We start from the raw sequence: 27,875 nt of genomic DNA, 5'->3' as shown, positions 1-27,875 counted from the left end.
TTCCCTCTCAGTGCAAGAACAACATCCACCTGGGCCCCCTCCATGTCAACTCCCAGAGTTTTTAAGGGACATGAAGAACCAGTGCCACAATCATGCTGTACTGCTTGTTGTGCTAAGAGTAATAAAGCTCTCTGGGACTTCCCTGGTAGCGCAGCGGTTAAGAATACGCCTACTGAGCTTCCCTGGTGGCGCAGTGGTTGAGAGTCCGCCTGCCAATGCAGGGGACGCGGGTTCGTGCCCCGGTCCGGGAAGATCCCACATGCCGCGGAGCGGCTGGGCCCGTGAGCCATGGCTGCTGAGCCTGCGCGTCCGGAGCCTGTGCTCCGCAACGGGAGAGGCCACAACAGTGAGAGGCCCACGTACCGCCAAAAAAAAAAAAAGAATACGCCTACCAATGCAGGGGACGTGGGTTCGAGCCCTGGTCCAGGAAGACTCCACATGCCACAGAGTAACTAAGCCTGTGTGCCACAACTACTGAGCCTGCACTCTAGAGTCTGCGAGCCATAACTACTGAGCCTGCACTCTAGAGCCCACGAGCCACAACTACTGAAGTTGTGGCACTATACGCACCTAGAGCCCATACTCCGCAACAAGAAAAGCCACCGCAACAAGAAGCCCGCACACCACAACGAAGAGTAGGCCCCACTCGCCACAACTACAGAAAGCCCAAGCGTGGCAACGAAGACCCAATGCAACCAAAAATAAATAAATTAATATAAATAAATTAAAAATAAAGCTCTTTGTCTCTGACCCGGAAGTCTCATGTCTTTTGCCAGCAACCATGAAACAGTAACAGGCTACCTTGTTATAGTTACCTTGAAAGTAGGATAAAATTTCAGACCCTTCACAGACTCTGACATATAGCCAGCACAATAAAATATGAATAAGAAACACAAATAAGAGGACTGAAAATGCAGAGAGAAAACTGATATTATTTGTGAATGAACTTTTTCCACATTAAAAAATCCAAAAGACATTAGAGTAAAAACTACTGAAGTTTGCTAGAAACAATACTAACACAAGAGACAATATATCTGCAACAAAGACAATATGAAAGCTTTTTAAAACAGCATTTAAAATAGCAACAAGTACTATAAAGTACTTGAACATATATCTAGTGAAAGAACTATGTGACTTTACTTAAAACATTAAAGATCTCACACACACACACACACACACACACACACACACACACACACACTTCCAAAACCAATCCCCCCCCAAAAGGCAACCCAAAAGAAAACAAAGGATGTGAACAAGCAATTCAAAGAAATATAAGCCAATATCCAAGAAACAGTGAAAATACATTTCACAACAAAGATTGGCAAAAATGTTAACTGATAATCTAACAAAGTTTTGGCAAGAGTACAAAGTAAAGACAATAGTTATGCACAGCATACAGGGGTATATATCTGCATACCACATGGAAGAGGAATTTAGCAATATAGAACTAAATTCCGGCAATTTTTCTTTTAACTATAGGTTAGAGCCTTGCTATTCAAAGTGTGGTCCACAGACAAGCAGAATCAACAGCATTTTAAGACTGTTAGGACTAGAGACCTACTGAAATTAGAATCTGCATTTTAACAAAATTCCCAGGTTATTTTCATAGGCATTAATGTTTGAGAAGCAGAGGCCAAAAGAATTCTTATCCAGGACTTCCCTGGTGGCACAGTGGTTAAGAATCCACCTGCCAATGCAGGGGACACGGGTTCAAGCCCTGGTCCAGGAAGATCCCACATGCTGTGGAGCAACTAAGCCCGTGCACCACAACTACTGAGCCTGCGAGTCACAACTACTGAAGCCCGCGCGCCTAGAGCCCATGCTCCGCAACAAGAGAAGCCACCGGAGAAGCCCGTGCACTGAAACAGAGTAGCCCTCGCTCGACAACTAGGGAAAGCCCGTGCACAGCAATGAAGAGCCAATGCAACAAACAAACAAAAGAATTCTCATCCATGTATACAAGGAGACAGTACATGAATAGTCAATACAGTTCTCTCTAAAGTAGCCTAAAAATATAAATAATCTCAAATTAATGAGACAAATGAAATGTGATACAGAGGCACAAAACAGAATACTGTACAGAGTTTTAAGATAATTACAGCATATCTGCAGATATCAACAGGGGAAAAAATCTCAAAGATATAATGAATATAAAAACAAGGCGTAGACATAAATGATAATCATTTATATAAATGTTTTAAACATACAGAATAATACTATTTATTGATATTCACATACTTAGTAATAATATAAGAACATGCATCGAGAATACCTCTGGGGAAAAAATGAAGACAGAAAAAGGACTGTGATGAAGCATACAGCAGACTTCAATTGTTTATTTCTAGAAGAGATACAGAACTAACATGACAAAATGTTAAGATGTGACTCTTGGATGGTTAAGTGTTCGTTTAATTATTCTTTATGCTTCTTTGCATGTTTAAATATTTTATTAGAACCATCCACATGGTTCTTTTAGAATTATCATGACAAACACACTGGAGGGAAATATCTGCAGAATATATAGCAAACAAACCCCTCAATATGAAAAGAGCTATCACAAATAAATCACTAAGAAATAAATTACATGAATAAGCAAGTTCTTAGAAACAGTTCCTAAAACAAAAATATGCTCAACCATAATAATGCAAATCAAAACAATGAAGTGCCATTTTTCATCCAATTTCACAAAGATGAGAAAAATGGAAAAACATCCAGTGTTGCCAAAACTGAAAAAACTGGTCCCCCCTTATAAAATTTTTATAGGATTATAAGTTGGTACAACCTTTTTGGAGAGCAATTAGGCACTATCTACCAAAATGTATAAATCTTCCAATTTGCTGATTCTGCTGCTAGGAATTTCCCCTACAAATATATAATCAAGAGATGCCCAGGCATTCCTGCAGCTTAATCCATTAATAAGTAACCAATTAATCTCTGTAAATTCACCCAATAGAAGATTACAGTTGACAGTTGAACAATACAGGGGGTTGGGGTACCGACCCTCTGTGCAGTCAAAAATCCATGTATAACTTTACAGTCGGCCCTCTGTATCCACGGATCACACAGTACTACAGTACATATTTATTGGAAAAAAATCCACATACATGAACACAAATAAGTCAAACCATATTGTTCAAGGGTCAACTGTACATAGCCACTAAAGAGTTAGATACCCATGTACTAAGTATAGAAATATACTGGAGATGCTATCCTTGAAGGAAAAAAAAAAAAAGCAATTTCATTTGTTTATCCAAACCAGGATAAAAATATATTCTGGTGTATGCATAAAAACGTCCTGGTATTTCACTTCTAAAAATTGGTCTACTTAATAATCAAGAAAAGAAAGTTATTAAGCTGATTAATCTTTAAAGTGAGGCACACATGGGCTCCTATCCTAATTCTAGCATTTTGGGTCAGGTTACTTATCTCGCTCAACCTCAGTTTCCTCATATGTAAGTCGGGGGAAGAAAACAGTACTTTACCTCTTATGATTTTTTTAGCCTTCTTATAAAGTGTTTTACACAGTGATTGGTATGCAGTAATGACTCAAGAAACACTAGTTATTACATTTTAAATCTTTTTCTGAATTCTTTTTCAAAATATAGCACAATTTTCTGATTCTCAGAATACCTAAATCAAAAGTTAACAGAAACTACATAGTAAACAAGAAGTTTCAATGAACTCAACTACAAGTCTGACTACATTTTCTCATCCTCTCACCCTCATCCTAAAGCACACATTTTCAAGGCAAACCAACACTGCTTACATTATTGAAGGAAAGTAATTACAATGTTACTTTTCAAACTGCAGGTCAGGGCCCATTATAAAGGACATGAAATTAGTAGCAATTTGCATTTTTTATTGGAATAAAAAAGACCAAAAGAGAAAGAAGAACACAGGTAAATGACTTTTGTTTTAGTTATATCAATGTGCATTTAAAAACATTATGTAAAATTTCTTACTGGGTCCCAATCAACTGTTCAAAAGCCAATGCCCCACTTCATAGACATAAACAACCACATGCAGTTTAAAATTTCACCACATGATGGGGCTAAACTTCTGCATACCTCAGAAAACTGCTCAGGTGCAGTGCTGAAAACACTGCTACCCTTAACTCAAGTGCTCCTATCATTCCTTCAAATAACAAAGAAAAGACTTAACACTGAATTGAGGCGGGGTGGTGGTGGGATGAATTGGGAGATTGGGATTGACATATATACACTAATATGTATAAAATAGATAAGTAATAAGAACCTGCTGTATAAAAAAAATAAAATTCAGAAAAAAAACCCGCTAAGTTGAAATAGAGAACCCAACAGTAATTTAAGTCTATTCTATTTATTCAAGATAAGATTAAAAGGGCTCTGGCAGAAAACAAGAGGTTAATTATAACTGAGAATCCATGAATAGTGATTTTGAGCGATACATACAGTATAAGAAGTCATTACTAAAAGTGTATACTTGTTTGTGTTCGTCAAAACCACTTTGGGTAAGGTCTAAGGAGATAGTTTCAAATACTGCTAGTTAAGAGTTCAAACTGATACTACTTTCTGCAGGCAATTTAAAATAAATTAGAATAATTGATCATTTAGAACAGGCAATCCCAAGTCTCAAAATCATCATCTTCATTCATGATCTATATAGCCAGATCAAGAGTCTGGGTCTAGAAAGCAATAAGGATTCAAGAGTCTAGTTCTAGGGCTTCTCTGGTGGCACAGTGGTTAAGAATCCGCCTGCCAACGCAGGGGACACGGGTTCAAGCCCTGGTCTGGGAAGATCCCACATGCAGCGGAGCAACTAAGCCCATGCACCACAACTACTGAGCATGCACTCTAGAGCCCCTGAGCCACAACTACTGAGCCCATGTGCCACAACCACTGAGCCCATGCGCCTGGAGCCCCTGCTCTGAAACAAGAGAAGCCACCACAATGAGAAGCCCACGCACCACAATGAAGAGTAGCTCCCGCTCGCCACAACTAGAGAAAGCCCGCGTGCAGCAACTAAGACCCAACGCAGCCATAAATAAATAAATAAATAAATAAAACAGGCAAAGTACATAAATAGACATAAAAAAAATGAAAACAAGTTTTATACTCATTTCAGAGAAAATGAACTAAAGAGAAAAAGGAAACAAAGTGAGGAGCAAGAAACTCATATGTATCCAGGCTCTGAAGTAGGCCTGGAAAAAAATGAACCCAGGAAAAGCATAACTGAGAGCAGCCTGGGGGGTGGGGGGTGGACACAAACAACAGCAGCAACAGTGAAGCAAATTCCAGAGACCTAAACAGAAGAGGAAAGGGGGCAGAGTCTGTAACTAAGAAGTGATCTCAGTTACTTCTCAGTAATAGTCTACATTTCCTAACAACTATGATCCATTTTATGTCTATAAATGAAATGTTCAATCATTTTATGAAATTCCAAAATGAGTCCTATGGAAATATTACAGAATAGAAAATGCATCCTAGATTCTAGTCTAGGCTCACACTAATTACATGAAAACAGGCCAATTAACCTTCCAGAGAACCATCTGTATAAAATAAAGTCAGTTCACATGATCATTAAAAGCCATCTTCAAACTTTAAAATTCCCCTGTCTAGGAGAATTTTCTCTCTCCAATGCAGCTTTTTCAATATATTATGATCTGAGAGGTCCTTACTGGGGAACAACTTTCCAAATTGTAAAACTGTTCCTATAAGAGCTGTTTCAGTAAACTCTTCTATAAGAACTGCCTGTACCCCCAAAAGGTCCTAGATGAATGCCTTAGCATGGCAGAGCTTGATTAACAGGCAAGCAGATGATCAAGACCCCCTCTTGATTCCTTTGCACTATGGAAAAAACAAAGTGGAAGACAGCTTTTGAGCCAGACAGATTGATTCTAATCAATTTCAAGGTCCCTCTTAGCATGCCTTGTAAGTGGATGACAATTTCAATGTCAAGCAAGTCTTATACAAACTATGTTCTGTTTTGGTTATGTAAAATGAACATTTTTAAATTAGTGAGTCACCTTATACGTAACAACACTGCAAAGTTCTCAAAACTTCTAAAATTTGAGTAATATGCCATTCACAGTCTCATTTATTTGAAAAAGAAGTCTTCTGGTTATAAGAAATGACTTCAAAAACTTCTGATTTTTTAAAAAAAACATTATCTATAGGAAAGTAAGTAAAGCAAGTTATCAGAAGAATAGTATAGGAAAAGGTAAGATGCAAAAGTAATGTGCAATGTACTTACCTGGTTTGAATTTTAAAATGCAGAGCTTTCAAAAGACAACTTTTGAAGTAAATGGTTTAGTATGTTGATGGTATATTGAAAATTGACTTCTTAAATAATAAAAACCAACAGATTAAATATAAAATAACTTAGAAAGTAATATAAAAAGTATTTTACGACAAAAACATTAAGCTTTAGTTTAACTACATCTGTGTAGAACATGAACTAAACAGAGGCAGACAGAAAGACAAAAAGAAAAGAGAGATGCAAGAAAAAATACCTTTGTTGATGATGGTGGGGTAGGAAAATTAAGCCAGGCTGGAGCAAAGTCATGCTGCGCCATTTAGGTCCAGTCTCTCCAACTCAGCGAAACAAGGCTTCAACACCTCATGGCAAGTCCCTGTCGTATAAAAATAGAAGGTATTAGATCTATACAGCTCCTGGCCAAAATTATCTTCTTATACGTCCTTTAAATTACAATGATCTGACTACTACAAGATTTCAATTATAATTCAATTCTAGAAAAGGCAAAAATATAGTGACAGAAACTAGATCAGCAGAGTGCAGGTGAAGGGCCTGGGGAGAACGGAAATGACTACAAAGGGAAGGAAGAAGTTTTCAAGGGTAATTGAGTATTTATCCTAATTGTGGTGATGATTGTACAAACTATACACTTGTTAAAACTCATCAAATTGTATACTTAAAACTGGATAATTTTATTATAAACTATCTCAATGACGCTTATTTTTTTAAATTACAATAGTCTTATCACAAATAGATGAGTTATCAAGTGTCTCCTGATGTGACACAACAGGATGTATGCAGCACTATCTATGTACACAGCACAAGTTATTCTTGCCGCCAACCCTTACAGAATCTGAAATCTGATTTAACTAACAATTTGCAGGAAATTCAACATAGAGAAACAAATTAAAGGACAAATGAAGGAAGTAATCCACCAAATGCAGATCACACGATGAGTCAAATGATCTGGTTTCTTCAACAAATAAACAGCTTTCACAGGCAGAGCAATCAAATACAACATGTGGCCCTTATATAAATCCTTACTCAACCAAGTTTAAAAAGTGAAAATTATGAGTCAAAAATTTGAACATGAGCTGAATATTAAATGACTTTAAGAAATTACTAATCACTTTAGATGTGATGACTGTTAGTGCAATGCTGGTACAGTGGACCCTTAAAGAACAAGGTTTAGAACTGTGAGGGTCCACTTATACATGGATTTTTCTTTTTTTTTTTTCCCACTAAATACATACTGTAGCACTTCACGACCTGAGGTTGGCTGGATCCAAGGATGTGGAGCATCGGGTGTGGAGGGCCAACTGTAAAGATTTTCTGACTTTTCAAGTCAGACTTTTCAACTGCATGGATGGACAGCACCCCAACCCCCACCCTGCTCAAGGGTCATCTGTAATAAAAGGACATATACAGAAGTCTTTGCAATTAAATCAACACATCTGGAATTTGCTTCTTTAAAAAAAAAGGGACCGTGAAAACGGGTGTCACTGAAACAAGGTTGTCCATATGTTTATAAATGTTAGTAGAAGTAGGTGTATAGTCTCTCTACTTACACATATGCTTGAAAATTTCCATAATTAAAAGGTTTTTTAAAATTACAATCATCACAATGGGTATCCACTGCTCTTGCATTCTAAACTTAACTTTTTGGAAGCCTCTCTCAATTGCATCAATAAAAATTTCAAGTTGCCAGCACAATCTAAACACAGTAAACTCAGTTTTTTAAAATGAGGGAGTGGGCAACTGTACTCATTTCAATATAGAGCTTACATATTAGTCAATGAAGAAATCAAATTTTCTGAACATTAATGTCTAAGTTTACTAATAGATATTTCATATTTACAACTACATAATAATCTCAAAAGTGGAACTTTAAAAAGCAAAATGATCAATACCATTGTTAGTCTTCCTTTTTCAAAATTCTTTCAAATATAAGTAAGTGCCATGGCAGAATTTGTCATACCAATTTCCTAAAATACTTTAAAAATTGTCAAGATACTACAGGAACATTCTACTTCTACCCCAAACTGTACTGGTTCATTACAAGAAAGGTTAAGGAAAAAAAAACAAAAAAAACAGGAAAAAAAACCCTGATACAATTTACCAATATCAATAAAACACTTATGAAACAAATGCAATATTTTAAGACTGTACCTAAATCAAAATGAACTACACAAAAATTTGGACATTTTGAGCTCTAATTCTACCACCACCATACATTATATTTTAAAGTCTTCTGAAATAAAAATGAAAACTCAAGTGTTTTAGGATATAAAAAATTTTTATTATCTATTTTGACATGAAGCTAAATACTGTTTTGAGGTGTCTGTGATAGGATGTTACTTGTCCAACAACTTTTTAGAAAATTTTTGTTGGAAACTCTTAAAATTATAGGTCCAATAACTCAATGAGAATGAAAAATTATTTTTATAGCTTGTTCCAAATAAAAATTCACAAAAACTCCAAAGGACCTAAATAAAATAAACAATAATTTAAAGCTTTTTCATTTTATACAGGGTCTCATCCCAAATGATGGTTAAATAAGAAGTTATATTCTAAAACTTATCCCTAGGAGGCAAACTACTACTACTGTCTCTATTTCTGCAATGTCTTTATGAATTCTAATTTAAATCGAGTTCTTACAGAATAAAGCATGGATAGCTAATGGCATAGGTTTTCCTGTTCTGAAAAAAGGTAAAGAGCAATACTAGCTAATACTAGGACATTTATACAAGTGTGTGAAAGGATCAGGATATGCTATCCCCAAAATATGCCACTTTGACATAAGAAAAATTTTGAGCTGAAGGCATGTGAGTTCCTGAAATCCCTTACCTACCTCAAAGAAGAGCCTCCCAAAAGAATTTATTAATCCCGTCCCCTGGAGTAACTCTAATCTTCTCCTTTTGGGAAACAAACAAACAAAATCCAGCACCACCACACCCAGACATTGCCACAAACCCCTAAGGCCCCAGTTATCTATCTCTTCTCAAAAGTCATTTGCTTTTTCTATTAAGTATCCTTTTTCCCTGTGAAGTTAGGTATAGAGATCCCAAATTCTACTCATCTCTTTGAGTTACTCATCTCTAAGTACTGCCAGGTGTGAGGACACGCTAATAAACCTCTGTTTGTTTTCTCTTGTTAATCTGTCTTTCCTCAGTCTAATTTACAGGGCCCCAGCCAGAGAACCTAGGAAGGTAGAAAAGAAATTTTACCCCCTACACATATAAAAGCAAATTAACGTTTAAAAGCTCCACCCTATCCATTTTCTTTTTTTTCCTTTGAATTTTATTTTTTATACAGCAGGTTCTTATCAGTTATCTATTTTATACACATTAGTGTATATATGTCAATCCCAATCTCCCAATTCATCCCACCACCACCATCCCCGCCTCTTTCCCCCTCCATTTTCTTTTAACTGTGCTTTATGCCATCTGATTTCATTCCATCTTCCTCTCCCTGTATGTTATAGGCTGAACTGTGTCCATTCCCCAGCCCCCCTGCCCAAAATTTCATCATGTTGAAACCTAACATACCTCAGAATGTAGAAAGAAAGAAGGAAAGAGGGAGGGAGGGAAAAATGCTGCCAGTATGAAAATCCTAATTTCTCATCTCACCCAATTTACAACTTGTTCACCACTGACAATAAAAATCCACCAGGGGAACACTGGTTCTGAAATAACCCAAATCGAAACTCTATACGTTCTACGTGTACATGCCTGACTTTAAAAAAAAAAAAAAAAAAAAGACCACTAACTACTTAGAAGTCCCAAATACAGTTCTTTGAATTGAAAACTAATATACTTTGGCAAGAAATACACAAATAGATGGGACTTTCCTATTTCTGGTAATGTTTTACTTCTGAATCCACAAAAATTTGTGCCAAAGAATGAGCATCAAACTTACATCTTTATAACAGTTTATATTTCAGATAAATAAGCTTTAAAAGTCACGAAGCCTATCAAAAACACCCCAAATCAACCAATGGCTAAAGCATTCTAACTAGAGGCAGAATACAGATTACTGTTAAAAAAAGAACATGGGGGGACTTCCCTGGTGGTCCAGTGGTTAAGAATCTGCCTTCCAATGCAGGGGACTCGGGTTTGATCCCTGGTCGTGGAACTAAGATCCCACATGCTGCGGGGCAACTAAGCCCACACACCGCAACTACTGAGCCTGTACCAGAACTAGAGAGCCCACATGCCACAACAAAAGATCCCACATGCCACAACTAAGACCTGACGCAGCCAAAAATAAATAAATATTTTTTAAAAAAAGAAAAATAGAACATGGGCTTCAGAGTCCAACAGGCCTGGATTCAAATCAGCTCAACCAGTTACTAGGCTGAGTCTCAGTTTCCTCTCTTCATTAAAATTAAGATAACTACTGCTTACTTACCTTATAAAATTCATCCTGAAACCTGTTAAAGTTATTTAAAAAAGAAAAAAGAAAAAAAACTAGTACCCTTCACCACCATAATGGTTTTATAACAATCCTTGAGTAAGGTTAAGTTTTTCCATCATTAAACAGCTAACATTCCTTCATTAGGAAGGCAAGAACCAGAAGACCACTATTCATAGTCATCTTTAGTTCTCTTATTGGTAAACGTGTGGAATACTCCTTTAGTAAGCTTAGTTTAATACATTAACAGATTTCCTTTAAAAAGTAGTCTTCTTCCCAATTCAGGCCTAAAGCCATTATACAGGGCAGAGCAAAGGAGCCAAGGGTCTAAAACTAAGTGTTAGAGCCAGAGTAGGGATGAGAGGGTATCAACACATGGAACTGGCCCAGCACAGGACGTCAGCATCAAAGCAGAGCAACAAAGGACATCCATGAAGGGACAACCAGGGATGGGGCAGTGAGCCCAAAAAGAGTGAGGAAGGCATCCATGCAGTAGAAAGGAAGCAGCTAGAATAAGGAGTTATAAGAGTAAGCAGGGAGAGAAGGGTATCCACATGGAAGTGGCAGCTGGGGCTACAATAAAAATTTGGTTATATACAAGGAAAACGATCAAATAAATATATTTAGAATGATGAAAGCTAATAAGTTTCATACTGTTAAAGACAGTAACTAATAATGGAAAGGATGAAAACTAGAGTGAATGATGTGTTGTTGTATGATTAACACAAGTCACATATTAATAAAATACTAATATTCATATATATCATAAAGATAAATATTTCTGGTTTTGTGTGTGTGTGTATGTGTGTGTATCCCTCCTCTCCCCCAGCTCTGCCCACTGAACGGGCCAGGCCTGAGCATAGTGACACTCCAATAGCAGTAAGCATACTTAACATCCAGGTCTTGTCTTCTAAAAACCATTTTCCAATAAAAGAAACCAGGGCTTTTTTGAGAAATGAACAGCTGATTCCAGGGCTAGGAAAAGATGACAAAGTAAGTTTGGAATATTTTGTTGTAGCAAAAACCAAGGAAGTGTCCAAATAATGACTGGGAAATATCAAAAGGACACAGAAACCAGCTTGAGTGAGCTCCCCACTGGTCAAATCAGGGACAATTTGAGCATTAAAAATGAGAAAATATATGGGAAGGACATCAACACAAATGGTGAAATACCGAACTCCAAGAGCCTACCCCTCCACACAAACACCAAAAAATCCAGCAAAATCTGTCAGAACCAACTTTATCAGAACTCTGAAAAAGTCAAAGGTTTACAACAATTAGGGCAGCACTGAATCAAGAAAATGGAAACTTTAAAATGATAGTAAAGCTTTATGGCATTTTCACTTGCCCTTGACCCACATCTTCTCTGTGGCACAATGGAGGTTTTGAAGACCCAGTGTAGGGCTCTGGTCTCTGGTTCCAGAGTGAGCAGAGTAGACCTTATTCTCACAGAATTACGTTTGTCTGTGTAAACCTGTCTGGGGTCTACGTGAGGACCGAGAGGCACTTGCCTTTGTTTTGCCTAACAGGAAAGGAAAATGTGTCAAGCAGAGAGCAATCCTCCAAAACACTGTAAGGCAAATGAAGAGCCCCCTGCCAAGGACAGAGATTTACAATTCAGTGAACAATAGCACACCCAAAGCCTGGGAGAAAAGGCTGAGAGGGAATTGGGTGGAGGGTGGGGGAGAGTTATGGCATTGCAACAAACTCCCTCATGCCCTATAAGGGAAATGAGAAAACCACACCAACGCTCAGAGCAAGATGCATGCTCAGAAAAAAAAACACCTGAGAAGGTCCTAAGCTTTCACCCCTGGCTGATCATTAGGTTCAGCAAAACTAGTACATGAAGGCTAAGACAGTTATAAACAGTGTGTAAAGAAATGCCCTAACACAGATCCAATAAGAAAAAAGTGGGAGAGTTCTTATTTTTTTCCTTTCCCTTTATTTTTATTCCCTTTTGGCTCCAGGCATGCATCTGCAACAAAACACTAGCTGACAAGGTAAAGATGGCTCTTGTTTGAAGAGCTCGGAGAACAGCAGTATCCGTGGACAGCTGAAATAAAACTGTTATTGTATTGCACTGAAACTACTTTTTGTAACCACTGAACCTTTAGTAAAGCCTTACTAAAGGCTGCAACCTGTCTCAGATGTGTTGTGAGCGCCAAGATGGTTTCTGGCTTGGCCCATGTGTGAAGGATTTGCAACCTTGAGACAAGATACTATATTGACCCTGATAACTTTTATATTTTGTTCATCATGGATTTTTTGCATTAATTTAAATTTCATTAAAATGTTATTTATCTCAAACAACAACAAAACACTAGGTGATCGCAATCTAAGGGACAGAGACTTCAGAAACTAACCAACACAAAGAATACAGACTTTCAGAAATAGTTTAGAAAAGTCACTAAATGAACACAAAACCAAACCCACAGCAAGCAACCCCCAAGGATAGGGAGAAAAAACATTTGATTCCTAAAGTCTCCAAATTACAATATTCAAAATGTTCGATTTTCTAACAAAAATTACAAAGCGTGCAAAGAATAAAGTATGGCCCACTGTGGGGGGGGGGGGAACGTGGAGGGGAGGTTGTGATATTAGCAGACACTGTCCCTGATGATGAACAGACATCAATTGTCTTAAATACAAAGAGCTAAAGGAAACCAGAACAATGTCTCAACAAACAGAATATCAATAAAGCGACAGGAATTACAGCAAAGAACCAAACAAATTCTGGAGCCAAAAAATACAATAACTGAAATGAAAATTTCACTAGAGAGTTTCAACAGCAGATCTGAGCCAGCAGAAAGAAGAATCAGAAAACTTGAAGAGGTCAATTAAAATTATCAGTCTAAGGAGCTGGAAGAAAAAAAAGAAAACTGAACAAAGCCGAAAAGACCTGTGGGACACCATCAAGCATACCAACATACACATAATGAAAGTTTCAGAAGCAGAGAAAAGGAGGGGGTAGAAAGAGTCTCTGAAGAAATAATGCCTAAACACTTATCAAATTAACTAAAGACACAGAATATACATATCCAAGAAGCTAACCAAACTCCAAGAAAGATAAACACAAAAAGATTCACACCAAGACACATAACCAAACTGTCAAAAGCAGAGAATCTGCAAAGCAGGGAGCCAAAGGCCAAAGCCAACTGGTGGCATAAAAGGGATCCTCGAGCTTCCCTGGTGGCGCAGTGGTTGAGAGTCCACCTGCCGATACAGGGGACACGGGTTCGTGCCCCGGTCCGGGAAGATCCCACATGCCACGGAGCGGCTGGGCCCCTGAGCCACGGCCGCTGAGCCTGTGCGTCCGGAGCCTGTGCTCCGCAATGGGAGAGGCCACAACAGTGAGAGGCCCGTGTACCGCAAAAAAAAAAAAAAAAGGGGATCCTCAATCAATAATAGGCCACATTGTAATGAACAAAGACCTACTATATATAGCACAGGGAACTATACTCAATATTTTGTAATAACCTATAAGGGAAAGAATCTGAAAAGGGATATTTATATGTATGTATACTGAATAACTATGCTGTACACCTGAAACTAACATGACACTGTATATCAACTGTACTTCAATTTTTTTTAATTTTTAAATAATAATAATATGCCACATTAACAAAATGAATGAAAAATACCATATGATCATCTCAGCTGCTGCAGACAGGCACTGGACACAATCTAACAACCTTTCATGATAAAAACACTCAACCTGATAAAGAACATCTATGAAAAAACCAGAGCTAACATCATACTCAACACAACTTGTGTATGTATTCAATGGAAAAAGACACATTCTGTTAGGATTAACCATGAAAACATGCTAAGAAAAAGAAGCCAGACACATCCAGAAGCCAGATCACATGTTGCAAAACCCCTGTTTTTATGAAATATCCAGGATAGACAAATCCATAGAGACAAGAAGCAGAGACAACCAGGGACTGTTGGGAGGGAGGAACGAATGGGCACTGGTTGCTAGATGGATACAGATTTTTCTTTTGGGGTGATGAAAATGTTCTGGAACTTGGTGAAGCTGGTGGTTTCACATCATTGTGAATGTACTAAATGTCAGTGAATTATACGTTTTAAAATGGTCAATTTCATGTAATGTGACTTTTGCCTCAATAAAAATAAATAAAAGTGCTGTATTACAACCCCTTGAATAAACCATGAATCCAGAGAGATGAATACATACACTGAAAAATTTTAGGAGGAAGAGGTTATTTATACAATTTCTAAGAACCTCAAAAAAGAAAAGTTACTACAGTTTTGCAGTGAAATGGCCTGGCAAATAGCCTGGGAAATCCTTAATCAACAGATCAAAGTGAATCATCAGTAACAAAACAAACTGAAATTGCGTGCCAATGAGCAAAACAGAGCACCACTTCACTTTTATAATATCCTAACCAAAGATAAAGAAGCACAGCCTGTCTCAACACGAGAAAAGCTAACCTTAGAGACATTACATGTACTAAAACAACTGGCCCATAATCTTCAAGAATCACGTTATACAAGTCAAGAAAAATCATTTTTTAAAAATGATGACGCTGTAACATGTTTATTCTATAATTTTATGAGTCATGTTTTTAACTTTTGAAAAGTATACTTAGACATTTTATTCCATTCAGTTTTGTTTGCTTCACTACTGCAATACCATTAATAAAATTTTATTAATATTTAGTAAGCACTAGGTAATTTCCAGACTTCCCTAATAAAAAGCAAGAGGCCCCTCCCCTATGGAGTCTGATTCAACAGGTCTTAAGCAAGGCCTAGAATTCTGTTCTTAAACAAGCACTTAAAGTAATGATAATCAGGAAAAGATGGTAAATACTGTAATAAATATATACCAAGAAGAAACAAAATCCTTGCCTATGGAACATGACCTCTAAAGGAAGCAAAATAATCTATTACTTTACTATTTTTTTCCAGTTTTGGTCATGACACAGTGTCCAATATCTTCTGTTATCAAACTCAAAATTACAGATTACACACTCAAATATAAAACAGCATTAGCAAATTTCACAAGAAATCTAGACTACTAGAAATTTCCATCCTTTAAGAAGTTTCATATTATTAATGCTTGCTTTAACCTGGAATTTTGTTAGACCCCCTATCCCCCTCAGCTTACCTCATTAAGTTGTTCAGAAACTTTCTATGCTTTACTTACATGAAAAAAAAAATCATAAAAAAAAGAAGAGGAATGTTATGAGAATTGTTATTACTTGTTAAATTGCTACATATGAAAACTGCTACTTTCACCCCTACAAAAAAGAATTTTATTTAAGGAGTAAAACACATTACTGGAAACAGCATGCTTTCAATTCTCAAGTTTTTAGGTATAATACACAAAATGTAACTGAAGTACTCCAAAACTTATAATGAGCTGACCTAATTTTCATATAAAATGCACCACTACAAAAAAATAAGCCTTACTCTATAAACAAATTTTTACTCACTGAGCTTCTCTTTCCCTAACAAAACTAAACAGTTTAAGTCACCCCTGAATAAGATTTTTTTTAAAGGTTGGTAAAGGTAAACTTTAATTCAGAATTATACTGCAAACAATATGGACTAAATGGCATAAAATTTAATTCAAATCAACTCATTTACTAAACAGCCAATGTAAGCAAAAACAAGTACTAAACACTGAATATCAAGGGCAGTTTTGCTTCTAACAGCTAACAAGTTAACAACTGGAAAACAAGGTTGCTGCCTCAACTCCTTTATCAGAAAAGGTATAAGCAAATTATTTATCTGAAGTATTTAACCATCAGAAAAGTGCCAACATTATCAGGGTTCAAACAGAGTAAACATATACACTTAAAAATATATATATGCTGGGATCAGCTTAGATATGTTCTCTGAAAAGTGGGCAGAATCAGAAGAGATAAATAATTTACCGCTAAGCTACACAGCCAGTAATATGAATTCAGATTCTTCTGCCTCAAAAGCCATGTTCTTTGTTCACTACCAGTATAGTTCTCAAACTTTCCCACAGAAATTACTTAAAGCTAATAATTAATCCATTCGCCTGCCCCACCAAAATGTATTTTCAGAAAGTAATCAAAATAACTCATCCTCAAGTCCTATTTTTTTACAAACTCATGAAATTTCTGCATTATACTATAATATATCCATGTATGTTCTAATATAAAAAATTTTAAGTTACTATCAAGTAAAATAACCTTGCAGCAAGAGATGACTGGTTTACCCTATGTGTTTCTTAAACTATGTGTTTGAGAAAACACTGCTATAACAATGTAAAATCCCAGCGATGACTTAGTTCAGCTGGAATATCAACATGAACAAAAAAGAATGTAAGTACATATGACTATGGTTAAAAAAAAAATATCTTGGATACAACTGACAATGTCTCATATAATGCAGAATTGGATTTTTTTAAAAACCAGGATATTATATACTACTATCAAGAAACTTCTAAATTACCATCCCTTAAGAGTCAAAGATAGTCCTTCTTATTTAATATGTTCAAACTTATTTTATTTAGCCCAAGACACAAAACCATAATGCTTAATGTTTTATTTCAATTAAGCAGAAAACAAAACTACCCTCTCCAGCACTGATGCAGGAAGGAAATGGAATTTATCACTGTTTCTCCCCACCTGCCCCTGGCACCTTGGCCAGTAACATAATTCTAAAAAATAAAAAATCTGGGGCTTCCCTGGTGGCGCAGTGGTTGAGAGTCCGCCTGCCGATGCAGGGGACACGGGTTCATGCCCCGGTCCAGGAAGATCCCACATGCCGCGGAGCGGCTGCACCCGTGAGCCATGGCCGCTGGGCCTGCGCATCCAGAGCCTGTGCTCCGCAATGGGAGAGGCCACAACGGTGAGAGGCTCGCGTACCGCAAAAAAAAAAAAAAAAAAAAAAAAAAATCTGAAGCAATCAGTCACTCTGGTGAAGAATTTAGAGTAAGCATGGAATATCTCTAAACAGGTCTCTTAAAACTACTGGGGGCTTCCTTTCTAAATGGTACTAAACCATTCTGCTACAAATATATCTGAACTAATGAATCTAGTCACTATACTCTCAACACATCAAGCCAGTAATGAACAGGTCAACCAAACACCACTTAATACGCCAGGTATATCTAAAACCAAGTAGAGAAAATACTCTGGGGACAGTAAGCAGCGTGCTTTGAACAGCACACAGGAATAAGAAATCTGAACTACATTTAGCAGGCAAGGGGAGTACTCAGAAGTTTTAAAGTTGCAATTACATGTCTGGAAATGTGCTTTCAGAAAATAAATCTGGTAGCTTGTTGTAAAATAAAGGGGGTGGGGAGGATTCAGTAAATCACTTGGAGAGGAAAATATTAAAATCTAGAACTTTAGTTCCCATTACCACCCATTCATAACAAATGTTTTCAAAAGTTTCATTAATTTCTTTAAAGGACTATTCATGAGTTCAATTCCAATGGAAAAGAGCTTCCCTCAACTTCCTAAAAACTACAATATAAAAGCCAAACTCAAAGCTCTCTTATAAAAAATGGAAGTAAAGAGAGCAAGAGTAAGGGAGTAGTACAGGCAATTCAATAAAGTTGTAACACTCCCTCACACCATACACAAAAATAAACTCAAAATGGCTTACAGACTTAAATGTAAGACATAACACCATACAACTCCTAGAAGAGAACATCGGCAAAACATTGACATAAATTGTACCAATATTTTCTTAGATCAGTCTCCCAAGACAATAGAAATAAAAGCAAAAATAAAAAAATGGGACCTAATCAAACTTATAAGCTTCTGCACAGCAAAGGAAACCATAAAGACAACCTACGGACTGGGAGAAAATATTTGCAAACAATGTGACCAACAAGAGCTTAATTTCCAAAATATACAAATAGCTCACACAACTCAATAACAAAAAAAAAAACAACCCAAACAAAAAACGGGCAGAAGACCTAAATAGGTTTTTCTCCAAAGAAGACATACGGACAGCCAACAGGCACATGAAAAGATGTTCAACATCATTAAGTGTCAGGAGAAATGCAAATGAAAACTACAATGAGGTATCACCTCACCTGATCAGAATGGCCATCATCAGAGAGAGTGTCTACAAATAATAAATGTTGGAGAGGGTACGGAGAAAAGTGAACCCTCCAACACTGATGCTGGGAATGTAAATTGGTGCAGCCACTGTGGAAACAGTATGGAGGTTCCTTTAAAAACTAAAAAGAGTTACCATATGATCCAGCAATCCCTCTCCTGGGCATATATCCAGAAAACACGAACACTCTAATTCAAAAAGGTACATGCACCCCAATGCTCATAGGAGCACTATTCACAATAGTCAGGACATGGAAGCAACCTAAATGGCCATCAACAGATGAAAGGATAAAGGAGATGCGTGCGCGCGCACACACACACAATGGAATATTATTCAGCCGTAAGAAAGAATGAAATAATGCCATTTGCAGCAACATGGTTGGACCTGGAGATTATCACACTAAGTGATATAAGTCAGAGAATGACAAATATGATCTTTTATCACTTAAATGTAGAATCTAAAAAAACAGTATAAATGAACTTATTACATAACAGACTCACATAGAAAACGGTTACCAAAGGCAGGTGGGGAGGGATAAATTGGGAGTATGGGATTAACAGATGCACAACACCATATATAAAATAGATAAACAACAAGGATGTAAACAACTACACTTCAATTAAAGAAAAAATTCAAAAAAATAAAAATATAAATAAGGGGGTAGTAACAATGGATATGGAGTGGGGAAAAAATGGCAGAGAGAGGAAGACTGCAGAAACAATCTACAGGTGGGTGATAGTAGATGACTGGATGTGGAGAGCTAAGGAGGCTGAGAAACCAAAGATGAAAAACATTTCAAAGTTAGGAAATGAGGGGGACACAAAGAAGATTTGGGGATGCTAGTAAATGGTGTTAACATTGTGTATTCATTTTGTGAGAATTTATCAAGTTGTATACTTAAAATTTGTGCACATTAGTGCATGTGCGTTACAATTAATGAAACATTCAAATACAAACTTTTTTTGAACAGAAAAACAGGAACAAAGTTCCCAAGAACTATTTGGTAACTTGGAGTGAATCACTGAAGGTCAGTGATTTAACCATTCATGCCTAGGTACTAGAACCTCTGTAAAAAACCCAAAAGGAAGGGGTACAGAGAGCTTCCAGGTTGTGGTACACCCCAAACTCCACAGGGACCCTTCCAGACCTCACCCTACGTACCTCTTCATTTGGCTGTTCAGTCGTGCCCTCTAGCATATCCTTTAGAATAAACCAGTAACAGTGGTGTTTCCTTGCATTCTGTAAACCATTACAGCAAAATATGGAACCTAAGGATGGAGGAGGGTTTTGCAGGCATGGGAATCTCCCATTTGCAGCCAGATCAGACAGAAGTGTGGGTAACCTGGGAATCTACTACTTGAGGTTGGTATCTGAATTGGGGGCAGAAGGGCAGTCCTATGGGACTGAGCCCTTAATCTGCAGGGTCTATACTAAAGAGTCTATAGTAACTCCAGGTAATTGGTGTCAGAAAATCCTAACTGAATTCAACTGTAGAACACCCAGTTAAGTGTGTCCACAAAAAATTGGAGAACTGCTTGCTGCCTGGTATATGAATGCACACAAGAGTATCTAACTATCATTCAAAAAATAAAAATAAAAAATAAGGAGTCGGGGTAGATTCTCCAAATAAAGAGCTAACATGAGTGCTGACGCCACGAAGATATTTGGCTTTTCAGAGTCTTTCAACATAACGGTCATTCAATAAACAATGCTCACATACACAAAAGTCCCAAACAGCTTTTTATCACCTCATTCTTGAATATGAAATAATAATCAAACATTTTAAGGAAAGTGGCAATAGGAAAGGACCACTAAAAACCACGAACACAAAGGAAAAAAATAATTCAAGAAATAACTAGCAAAATGGAATTTTCAGAACCCCAAAGATAAAGAGCAACTTCGGGACAGATAAAAAGAGAACTCTCCTGTAAAGGAAGGAAAAAAATCAGAATGCATCAAAATTCTTAAAGATCTCCTGCTATAACACAACAAAATAGCAATCAAAGTGCTGAGGGAAAAAGTATTTTGAATCGTGAAAGCTATACCCAAAATATGAAGTGTGAGGCAGATAAATACGTTCTCAAACAGTTCCTAACAGCCAGGAGGAAAGAGAAAGACCAATGGGACTTCCCTGGCAGCCCAGCTGTTAAGACTCCACGCTTCCACTGCAGGGATTGTAGGTTCAACCCCCGGTCAGGGAACTAAGATCCCACATGCTGCATGGTGTGGCCAAAAGAAAAAAGAAAGAAAGAAAAAGACCAGTGACCAACATTTTCTGTGAGTCCATAAAAAAATTAACTATTAAACAGGAAAAGATGCCCTGCTATTCTCATAACAAGAGAAGTACAAATTAAAATACTGGAACTACTCACCTACCAAACTTGCAAAAATCTTTGTTAGGGTGGGTCCAGAAAAGCTTGTAGTCTAGAGTTAATTTTTGTCCCACTAATTGGAGCTCATCCTTTTTAAGACTTTGCCTATACTCCATTTACTGCCTGTGCTCCATCTATTAGGTGGTCTTTCCACTGAGGCTGATGGAAACAAAGACTTTTCCTGGTCCTATGTAAATCTTTGGAATTGTTTCACCTACTCCTTTCTGGTGGTTCTATTCCCTGGCTTCAGTCACTTCCAAACGCGCATGTACAGGTCAGTCCTAAGTCAAAGCCTTGAGTGGACCCTTTTGAGTTATCTCTCCTGCCAAGTTTCCTATTACAATACTTTGCCCCACAAATTCTACCTACTTTGACCTTTTCAAATTTTCAGTTGTCTCCTTAACTTTTAGTTAAGACCACGAGACTATGTTTGAATTCACCCTCCCTGTGCTGTAGCCTATTAATTTTCTTCAAGCAATGAGCTGGGGCATTTATAACACTGACCACCTCCTGTCAACCAATATCTAAAAGCCTGTTTCATACATTTTAGATTTCTCAGATGAGTGGGTAAATCTGGTTATCTGGTTGCCTGTTAGTCCATCACAGCCAGAAGTAAAAGTCTGCATGCCAATTAAATGTTTTTTTAATTTTTTTTACCAGAAACGTGTCTATTTTATTTTATTTTTAATATTTATTTATTTGGCTGCGCCGGGTCTTCGTTGTGGCATGCGGGATCTAGTTCCCTGATCAGGGATCAAAACCCAGGCCCCCTGCATTAGGAGCACGGAGTCTTAACCACTGGACCACCAGGGAAGTCCCTGCCAACTCCATTTTAACACTACAGGATTTTCACTAAATTGAATGTTTTACTTGTATAAATTTTCTCATGGAGTTTTTCTTGAAAGGATTCAACTAATTCCAATTTAACTGTTTCCCAAAGCAAAGTCCAACAACAAAATCTAGCACTCAACAAAATGAAATTCATAATTTTCAGCATTCAATCAAAAATTATCAGTCATGCAAAAAAGGGGGGGGCCTGCAGGAAAATGCTACCAATAACAAGAAAAAAAATCTATCTTTATAGAAAGATATCCAGAAATGATGGATATGATGGAATTAGCAGACAAGGACATTAAACCAACTATATGTTTAAGGAAAGGGAAAATAGGAACACAAAGGAAAAACAGAAGATATAGAAGATACTCCTAAAGATTAAAAAAAAGTAATATCTGAAATGAAAAACATTGAATAGGATTAACAGCAGATTAGACAATGCAGAAGAAAATGATCAGTAAGTGTACTGCTACAGTAGCGTTCAAACTAAAAAGCATTAAAGGAGACAAAGACAGACACTTTATAACTGAAATGTACGTTTAGCAAGATAATTCTAATATTTATGCACCCAATAACAATGAAACACTTTTATAAACCAGAAAATACAGGTGATACAAGAAAAACATAGAAGACTTGAACACACCTTGCTCAGTCCAATAAAAATCTAATGGATAAAAAATTAGTAAGAGTATAGAATATTTAAGCCATACTCATTTAGGTGTTCACAGATTTTATATATCAAATACTAAACCCCCAAATACAGAAAGTATCTTCTTCAAGCACCCATCTTAGGCCACCAAAAAATCTTTAATAAATTTCAAACATACCTACAAACAGCATTATTTGACCACAATTCAATGAAACTAAAAATAACAAAACAACAAAAAGACTCTTCTACACGTAATTTTAAAATAAAGTAAGTGAAAAGAAGCAAATTCACAAAACCAATAGTTAACAAACTGGAAAAGCTGAAGAACTACAAATAAATCCCAAAACTGTTTTGGGGGGGGTGGAGATCAATAGAGAAGCTACTAGAATATAAAATCAAAAATGACAAAAAACCGTAAGAAATCATCTGAACGACTCTATGTAAGGTTGAAAATATAGAAATGGACAATTTTTAGAAAAATACAATTTACTAAAAATATCCCCAGTAAAGAGAAAACCTAAACAAATTACCATGAAAGCGTTCCATTACAAAAAAAAAAAAAACAGTCCAAAAGTGTCCTTGAGAACCAAGATTCTAAGCACTGAAGGAAGGAAATACACATGGTAAGACAGAAAGCAATAAATAAAAGCCCTGTGGTCCTAAAATTGAATTGGAAGTATCAGTATGAACTTGTGCAGTACTGTAGGGTAAATATACATTAAGACTGGTTTAGAATTTAAATTCTACTTTAAATATCAAGTATTCAAAATTTAATTCAATGCGATAAAACAACTATCACTTTTAAAACTCTTCCATCCATGGATGAATGGATAAAGAAGTTGTGGTACACGCTAAAAACAAAAAAAACAAGGAAACGCTGCCATTTGCGAAAACATGGGTAGACTTTGAAGGCATTATGCTAAGTAAAATAAGTCAAAGAAAGACAAATACTGTATGATCTTACTTATATGTGGAATCCAAAAAAAAAACCACCAAACTCACAGAAAGAGATCAGATTTGTGGTTACAGAAGTGGACTGAGGAGGCCAATGGATAAGCGTGGCCAAAAGGTACAAACTTCCAGTTACAAGATTCCCAGGGTGGAATCCCACTAAGGGTGGAATGTACAGCATGAGATAATGGATGGTAACTAAACTTACTGTGGTAATCATTTCAGGATATACGTGAAGTCAAAATATTATGTTGTACACAAACTTACACAATCATATATGTCAATTATATCTCAATAAAACTGAAAAAAGATCCAAGGCATAAAAAAATTTTAAAGAAAACCCTCAACCATTTCACTACACATTACTTATCAAAACATTCAGCATATATACATATATGCTATTCCATTAAACACAATTAAGCTCCCCATAAAAAAATATTTGACATATTTGTTTTCTGAATAACACAATTCATCAACAAAAATGACATTTATGGAGCAGATACTCCAAAACATCACATTAAACAACTTTCTCCACAAGAACACATACTAGTATGGAATGAATGAAGAACAGGAGGGAGGCAGGGAGGGAGGGAGGCAGGGAGGGAGGGAAGGAGGGAGATCAGCTCATTCTTCCCAGGTATCAGGAATGGCAATTACACGTAAAAAAACAGAGGCGCGATACTAGTAATGATTATCCACAAACTACCGAAATGTGAAATCCACCACACTAAATTACAATGAATGTGGTATCAATTTAATTCCATAATTGGTTACTTTGTGCTGAAACTCCACATAAGTAGATTTATTAACAAAGAACAGTAAAAATCTTTAAGAAGAGAAGCAGGTAGAGATAGAAAATTACTGACAAAAGTAAACATTACAGAAAAGGGAAAGAGAATACTTACTGAGCATCTACATGCAGATACCATGTTAACACTTTACATCTCAATCTTCTTAATAAGAAAAAGTATTTTAATCCCCATTTTACAAATTTAAAAAAAAAAAAACAACTTGTACCCATGGTGTCACAGCTAGTTCCAAACTAGCTGTTTGGAGTTAAAAACACAAAAATCTTACTCAGTCTTTTCATCTAAATTATGGCACAGAATTCATTTTTTAAAACACAACTGTCCTATTTACAAAATAATGGGCTTGATAATTTGCATTTCAAATCAATTTTCTAGAATTAGGAAACCATGAATTTAAGAATACAGTTTTCTTAATTCCAGATTAAACAGTTCTTTAACTCCTTTTTATCTAACGAGTCCACTTTAAAAGCCACAATTTCACCATAACATTAATATGCAAATTGAAAGAAACATCATTGGTAGACAAAATACACCTGACACATACAGAATTTAGTATGTGAGTAAAGCTGGGACAACCCTGCCTCAAAGCTTACTCAAAATAATCATCAAATGGATCAAAGACTTAAAGGAGAAAAAAGCAGTCATTATATAAAAAGTAGAGGAAACTTTTATTATCTCAGAAAGGGGAAGGAAGGCCTTTCTAAGTATGACACACAAAAACAGAAGTAATAAAAATATATTTACATATAAACTCAAAAAGCATTCTATATGATAAAATTCACAACCAAGATCAAAGAAAACATCACACTGCGGGGGGGGGCATACTTGTCACATAAAGCACATATAAAGGGGCTTTTCCCTTCCTACATAAAATGTTGCTATAAATCAACAGAAAAAGAACTCAATAGAAAAATGAGGAAAGAATATAAAGAGTTCACAGAAAAAGATCTTATATATAAAATTTTCATTCTCGGGAGTTCCCTGGTGGTCTAGTGGTGTTAATATGGAATAAACTTCTAAGATAGTTCCTTAGTAAAAAAGGTTACAGAGCAAAGCGGACATCATGCTACTACTTGTATAAGAAAGAAAAATATAATGTGCTTATATATACATAAGGTCTCCCTAGAAAAATTCATAAAAAACAGTTTCTTCAGACAAGAACTATTGCTGGACAAAAGGACAGAGAGGGTGACTTTTCCATTAAAAACCCTTGTACTATTTGTAATTTGCACGAGGTGCATGTATCCAAAATAATTTTAAATCCTCTTTAGTCTGATTCAGCTTTACCACTTCTTGAATCCTCAAACTCTTTAACATAATCCACCTTTTTCTGAAGCCAAGTTAGGCTGAAGAGCAGGATCCCAAGAGCAGCAAACAAGTTTCAACAAATGAATTTATAAAGCCTAACCCTATGAATAAGTTCACCAAGGGCTAAGAGATACAGGACCCTTGATATGAAATGAAAAGATTTGGGGAATTCCCTGGCCGTCCAGTGGTTAGGACTCTGCACGTCCACTGCAGGGGGCATGGGTTCAATCCCTGGTCTCAGGGAACTAAGATCCCACATGCCTCGCGGTGTGGCTAAAAACAAATTTTTAGAAAATGAAAAAGACTTGGAAATTCAGGTACCTTAACTTAAGGACATAAATGGTTATGAAGACAAAAATATACACTGAATATATATATTCTCTCTCACACACGCACACACAGACGACGCACACACAATCTGCTAAGCGATCTGCTTTAGGGCTTTACAAGTACTATCTCATTTAGTCCTCACTACATCCCCAGGAAGTTGATATTGTCTTTTCTACAAAACAAGAAAAACTGGTTTTTATATAGATGTGAAGCACATTTTAAAGTTCCCAGGGTCACAGTACAGTCAGTGGCAGCTCAAATTCTTACACCCTACACATGCTGTAAATAACCCAGGATACATTAGGTAGAGACCATGCGTTATATAAAATATTAGCTTTAAGTTTAACAAGCACCTAGGTCAGTCTCTAAACTCTGAGTTTAAGTTTTAATCTTACCTGTCAGGCACTGTCTTCAGCCATAGCTTTATATCAAACCATACAAAATACAGATCTCAATCTGCTAGACAAAAAGTCTCTTACGTGGCAAAAAAAAAAAACAAAAAAAAAAAGACGAGGAGTAATTTGAACTACCGCAGCAGTCACAACTTGCTTTCCACTAACCTAGCCAACTTTGTCTCCAAATAAGACTCTTGTCCTCTCATCGAATTCAGTCCTTGGAAGGCCCTAATTTTAAGGACTAAGGTGACAACATTTTTACTCACTTTTCCCCATTTCCACAATGTGCATATAAAAGGTACTCATTTTAAATGAAGAAAGACCAGAGACTACAAATCTAAAACTATCAGTTGAGTTAAAAAAACATGAGGCAACTAAGCTTGCACAGGAAAAGTCCTTAAGACATCTTGATTATCAGGTAGTTTTCAACCTAGCTAGCGTGCATGAAGCAATGATTTCATTATTCACCTAATGATACTTGCTGCAGTAGCCTCAAGTTTAGCATCCTGCTAGAGCTTTAGTAAATAAGGTCCCCTGCAAGGGATCTATAAGATCCAAAGCTAGACCAAACTGAGAAAATTTGTAATAATACCAAAAATAATTAAAGCTCTACGGACATAAATCTGCATTTCCATCTTTGAGGAGACAATGTAAAAGGATTACGTTTTCTCAAATAAAGACATTAGTTAATATAAATGAACAATTATAGCCTCCCTGATTTCCAAAAATGAGGAGCCTGAATTAGCCACCCACATATTTTAAAGTCACTCCTTGAACTCTAAAATGTGTTTTATCTTTTTAAACCTGAGAGGGCAATTTCACTAGATTTCAATCCCTCTGACTCAACACTTCAAAACTGGGGACATTTTTTGAAAGGCCAGGGTCATAATAAAGAACTCTTTATCAGGCAGTCCCCTCAGAAAGGCAACAGCAAATCCAAAGCCAGCCTTGAATCTAGCAAACAGACTAGAAGCTCATGTAACAATTTAAGTCTAGGCAGATAAAACCGCTTCTAAATGATCAGACAGCAAAGAAACTCGGCTGTAAATAATCTCCTAACAAATTTTACCTAGTCCCCACGCAGTTAAACAGCAGTTCTATAATAAAAATAACAATTATATATACTCAATTTGGGGGGAAAAAGTGAAGTTACATTATCTAAGATGTTAACAATTATTTTGCTGTTAACAATTCTTTTGCTCTGCAAGTAACTGCTCTGCAAATAACTGCACTGAGCATATAACAATAAACAAATAAGACAAGGTACCTGCCCTCAGAAGTTTATGCAATAAACATGGGTGAGAGTAAATAAGATAACTAAGAGACTGATCTGAATGAAATAAACAGGATAATATAGAGTAACAAGACAAATCAAAGGATACAGGAAGGGGGATGACCACTTTACATAGATAGAATGGTTAGAGAAAGTCACTCAGAATGTAACATGAGTCAAAACTGAGCTAACAAGGAAAAAAAAAGAGGCAGAACATAAAGGCCCAAAGAC

At 36.6% G+C, this 27,875-nt stretch overlaps 1 protein-coding gene across 3 annotated transcripts in view; it reads right to left on the bottom strand.

Annotated features, from left to right (window-relative positions):
- Window positions 1-27,875, bottom strand: part of GPBP1 (GC-rich promoter binding protein 1) — a 71,347-nt gene that overhangs the window by 31,023 nt on the left and 12,449 nt on the right. For 2 of the 3 annotated variants that reach the window (XM_060142970.1, XM_060142972.1), the window contains exon 3: window positions 6,494-6,613. In XM_060142970.1, the coding sequence (XP_059998953.1) occupies window positions 6,494-6,556 (63 nt within the window). In that variant the 5' untranslated portion in view covers window positions 6,557-6,613. Of the gene's footprint in view, window positions 1-6,493; window positions 6,614-7,490; window positions 7,511-27,875 lie in introns of those variants that run through there. The other variant, XM_060142971.1, reaches the window with a different exon arrangement.

This window comes from Lagenorhynchus albirostris, chromosome 3 (genome assembly GCF_949774975.1).
Source record: "Lagenorhynchus albirostris chromosome 3, mLagAlb1.1, whole genome shotgun sequence".
Classification (NCBI taxonomy): Eukaryota; Metazoa; Chordata; class Mammalia; order Artiodactyla; family Delphinidae; genus Lagenorhynchus; species Lagenorhynchus albirostris.
The sequence above is the reverse complement of the archived record's forward strand: the minus strand, read 5'-3'. Positions and strand labels throughout refer to the sequence as shown.